This window comes from Poromitra crassiceps (assembly GCF_964638095.1).
Source record: "Poromitra crassiceps genome assembly, chromosome: 17".
NCBI classification, from domain to species: domain Eukaryota; kingdom Metazoa; phylum Chordata; class Actinopteri; order Beryciformes; family Melamphaidae; genus Poromitra; species Poromitra crassiceps.
This window is the reverse complement of record NC_139635.1, coordinates 38252433-38257432: the sequence shown is the minus strand read 5'-3', so window position 1 is coordinate 38257432 and position 5000 is coordinate 38252433. Positions and strand designations below refer to the sequence as shown.

Here is a 5000-nt window from a genome sequence, read left to right as displayed (position 1 = left end):
GCTGCGTGTGTCAGGCGACGAATCTCTGCATGGAGCTGGGATAAACTCATCCCCACCAACACACAGCTTGCATGCCAGAGCTGGGAGAAACTCACCCCCACACCAACACACAGCCTGCATGCCGGCGGAGCTTGGAGAAACTCATCCCCACACTAACACACAGCCTAACACGCACCCAGCGTCTATTTTCGGAGCGCTCCGTTTTTGTGCGCCGGCTCCCAGCGCGACACCGAAAAGCCAAACCGGACTGCTGAGAATAGTTTGGCCCTTCGGCGTCGGGTGCTGCTTTTCTGGCGGCTAATCGTGTGGAGAAACTATGCAGCCGAGACAGAGGGGCTCAGTTGTGGGAGCGGATTGACTGCTGTTCGCAGCTAACGTTAGCTCCAGCCAGAGAAATCTATACGGCTCTGGCTCCAGCATCGGTTTCCGTTTCATCACGGGGCTTCTTCTGCTGTTTTTCCTCACCTTTCTCTAATCTGGAGAGCACTGTCGCCACCTAATGGGTCCGTAAAATAGCTTCTACACATTCGACATCCCCCATACTTTCACAGGAGATGCATCAGGCTTTGATCCACGTCGCACCGTCAAAAAACGCAATTGACGACAATCGTCGTCATTGGCACTCTACGTTACTATTTGAATTGACGACGATTGTCGTCATTGGCACTCAATGAGTTAAGATCAACAGAATTTTCATGCGCTCAATTCTGGAGACAATGACCCGAGCACACGGACACACTCCAATTATCGTTTTCCAATTATAGTGGTAGGATGGCTACAGGTGGTGTATGCTGATGGTATTTAATCTCTGGTCCTGGATTTGTTTGAAACACAGTCACTCAATAACTAAATAAATAAACTGACAGTCCTTCAAGTCAGTTTTGGTGGAGCACGAAGTCCTTCATAACTTGTGTTAGAGGTAGAGAGTGGACTTGGTTGAGGCGATGTGTGCCCACCGCTTGGCGGATCCGGATCCGACACACGTGGGCCAGACTGCGAGGACATCTCTTGGCCTCCAGAAAGACCCTGAGAGCCTCGGGATCCGCCCTCTCATCCAGCTGTGCCTGCCTTCTCACCAGGGCTGGGTCGGCGCCGTGGTCCAGCAGCAGCTGGACGAAGCCCGCCTGGCATCTGTTATGCAGCACCACGTCCAGCAGGCGAGAAGCCACGTCACGGGTCAGAATGCCAGTGGCCTGGAGCAGCAGGCGGAAGCATTCCAGGTGGTTGCGTGCAGCACTGATGTAGAGAGGAGACCTCTCGAGGGTGTAGTCCATGTCAACAGGAACAGCACCGAACCTGATGAGTTCCTGCAGTATGTCCAGCCTTCCATCCCAGGCAGCCCAGGGGAACGGAGTCTCTTCGTATACCCTTCTTCTGTTGGGGTCGGCCCCGGCTTCCAGGAGGGTCCGGACGCAGTCCAGGTGACCGTGGTTCACGGCCAAGTAGAGAGGTGTCAAGTCATCCTCAACAGCTAGGTCTACCTGGGCTCCCTGGGTGATCAGGTAGTCCACACAGGCAGCGTGACCCCGCCTGGCTGCGAGCCCCAGAGGGGTCCACCAGTGACACCCAAACGGACACTGCTCATTGATACGCCTTCTGAAGCAGTCTTCCTGCAACAGGCTCCTCAGTTTGTCCAGGTCTCCTGCCAAGGCAGCATCATGGAGCCGCCTCTCGTCATGCCCTGCTCGAACAGCCATTCCTTCAGAACTGTCACTGTACCACACCGACATGTACTCTGTGTCTCAAACAGAAGGCATTATGAAGGGACTGACTGTGGATTGGTAACATTTATAAGATTATGACATCATCACATTATGGCCTCATAACATGACATCATAACATTATGTCATCATAACATCATCATGACCATCACTGAATAAATCACTCACTGATTACATCACTATGCTCAAGTGACATCACTGATGACATCGCAATTGGAGGGTGGAACATTGAGGAGGGGGCGGACCCCGAGTCTGGAATTTGTGTAATATTCTGTGAGAGGCAGCAATGTGCCGCAAGGCATCCATTCTCCCGGAAAGCCATTAGAAGAAGAAGACATCGCAATTGCTCGGGTGGCATCACAGATGACATCATCTGTGACATCATCAGTGATTTATTTGTGACATCATCGGCCACACCTTATTTAGACTCTGTCTCCTGTTTTAGATGTGCGACAAGAGAGAGACACAGACAAACAATGTTACATTGTTTTTGTCTGTCGTGCATTTGAAAATGTAAGAAGTAGAAAGTACAGCTATTTCTGTTCAAATGTAGGGAGTAAAAGTAAAACGTCAGAAAAATAAATACTCAGTCAAGTACAGATACCTGAAAATCCTACTTAAGTACAGTAACAAAGTATTTATACTTAGTTACTTCCCATCTCTGCCCACACAATACTGTACGTATTGTCACATTTTTGTATCGCAATAGTGTATATTGAATTCCGATATGTCCCATCCCTAGGGATCTATGTACAGTAGTGATATAGACAATATCGGCCCTAATCTCCCACAGGCATTCGGCGCAAAAACTGGCCTTAAACGCAAAAAAAACGTGCCTTGCGCCTGCCTCGGGAAGATAGCAACATGGCTTTAGGCCCCGAAATGCGCTTTACGCGAAATAGGCGTGGCGCAGTCCCAGAATGGGCGAGAATGGGCGTTTCGGCCTTAAATACCAGCCTAATGATATCTTCCCTCCTGGCGTTAATTTAGAGCTTTGCGCTTTTGAAAACCAGGCCTATTCAGTGCGCCGGTTGCACGGAGCGCTCCTCTGCCTCTCCTCTGTCGCCCTTCTCTGTGTCACTCCCTCTCTCTTGCTCATCAGTCTGACAGGCACAATACGACTGCTTGAAAAAAAGTTTGCCGGTTCTCTCTCTGACTCCCTCGCTCAGACAGACACAACACAAGTCCGATAGAAATGCAACAGCCACACATGTGAAATCTCCCAGCATGCATTGGGCTAATCCATTTCGCTAATAAATAGCAACCAAATGAGCCGAAATAGATAGAAAGGTAAATCTAAATAATGTGTAATGTTAACACAACCTGCAATTGTAGAACATTTCAATATTGGACCAAATAAAACATTGAAATGAAAACACCACCCTATGTGAAACATATATGTCATATTGGGGCTATATATATCCCTTGCAGATTTAACGTGATTTAGATGAGTGACAGTGTAACGCGGTTCTACTGTCATGTCCTACTGTGATGTCCGCTCCAATAAATTGGCTCTACTTCACATTTTAGTTTTACAATAAAAACACATTTATGCAATGACTTTACATAATGTAGGCTATATTTATGCGCATCATCCTGTGCAGCAGGGGAGAAGAAAAGGTAGCAAAACGATATCATTCTGGACAAACTTTCACCAATCTAATCTCATCATAGGGGTAGGCTATATTTTTCTAGCTGATGCGTTTAGAACATTCTTTTCACTTTGATCTTGCTATAGTATAGCATATTTACATGCTTGTAGTATTTAAACTGCAGTTAGATCGGTTTGAGAATAATATGGAATAATAGCCTATATATGGAGACAGACAGAGGGGATAAAAGGGAGGGGGGGGAGATCAGAGCCCTCGGCTTTTCTGAAGCCGGACTGGATCGCTCCGTGGAATTGGAGCTGAAAAGTGAAGCATGTGATTCGTTTACTGCACTTCCCCAATGAGCAGATAGTGCATAATTTTACGCTTAAAAGGCGTGGTTGTAATGCTTAAGGCTGCATGTAGCGCCGATACCAAAATATCGAGTGCGCTGGTCCACGCCCACTACTCTGGGCTGCGTCTGGCGTTAGGCGCAGTTCATAGGCCGATGCAACGATAGAGCCCGTACATATCTAAATCTTTTTTTCTGATAAGAAAAACACAGACTCTAGCATTTTCTCATAAAGCGCATTGTTAAATTATCAGTGAACAGAATGTTACAATGCTAAGAGCTACAGTAGTCTGAGTTGAATGCCTATTCTATTCTCACTACAGATGACTTGGGAATATTAAATGAAAGGCAGAGACAGAGGTGGCACTTCACTGCTGTATTGCTATGAGTTCTTCACATGGGCTCACCCACAGTCAGGTGGGTATCAAGTTAGAACATTGTTGAGATCTACCAGGTCTGCAGCATGTCAAGTTCAAGCATTACTTCTAGAAAGAAAACAGCAACCAAAATGTAATATGCAGGCCACCAGGGTAATTAACATCATAATTAATTATTAAATAAACATAGTTTTTACAGAGGACAGAGCATGTCAATCATAATTACCATTAGCAGGCAGGCTTAAATGATGGAAATATACACAAAGTGCCTGCATTATTGATATAGTCTCATTTAAGAGATATGGCAATCATCCAATTGTCAGCCATGCCTTTGGCAGCACTAAGCTGATGCATGGGAGCCACAGGCATTCTATCCAGTACTTTAGTTTTTTACATATATACATATATATATATATATATATATATATATATATATATATATATATATATATATATATATATATATATATATATATATATAGACTCTATATATATATATATATATATATATAATTTCTCATTTTATTTCACAGACTAGACATTAAACACAAGCAATACATTAACATAGATACACAATACAAACACAAATGACATACAAAAAAAACACAGGACAACATATATGTGCACGAAAGCAAACAAAGGAATGGGAAAGAATGCAATAAATTATACTAAATCAATAAATACTTAATGATTGGTTTTACAAGGGATCCTAGAATATCTTTGTTGTCCTTTTGAACACATACATTACAAATAATTCAGTAAGGAGTAACCCATCTATTTTGTCTCGCAGTATACACACAATACAGGACATTTAGGAACAACAACCTGGATGATCTCTGTGAGGCCGTTTGTTAGTTTACCGCAGGGCATTCCCACAGGCAGTGCATCAGGGTGCCTCTCTTACTACAGCCATGCCAGGATTTTGTCTGAGACTGTAGCATTCATTTGATTACATTTTACG

The 5000-nt window shown here is 44.7% G+C and overlaps 2 protein-coding genes across 2 annotated transcripts in view; one reads left to right on the top strand and one right to left on the bottom strand.

The window, feature by feature from the left end:
• LOC310791988 (ankyrin repeat and SOCS box protein 1-like) overlaps positions 1-1730 on the bottom strand; it is a gene marked incomplete at both ends in the record, with an annotated part of 9330 nt that extends 7600 nt beyond the window's left edge. Inside the window, one exon of the mRNA XM_083653669.1 lies at positions 1077-1730. Within this exon, the coding sequence (XP_083509795.1) occupies positions 1077-1730 (654 nt within the window). The remainder of the gene's footprint in view (positions 1-1076) is intronic.
• Positions 1-5000, top strand: part of brinp2 (bone morphogenetic protein/retinoic acid inducible neural-specific 2) — a gene marked incomplete at both ends in the record, with an annotated part of 146393 nt that overhangs the window by 41651 nt on the left and 99742 nt on the right. The gene's annotated exons all lie outside the window — the stretch shown is intronic.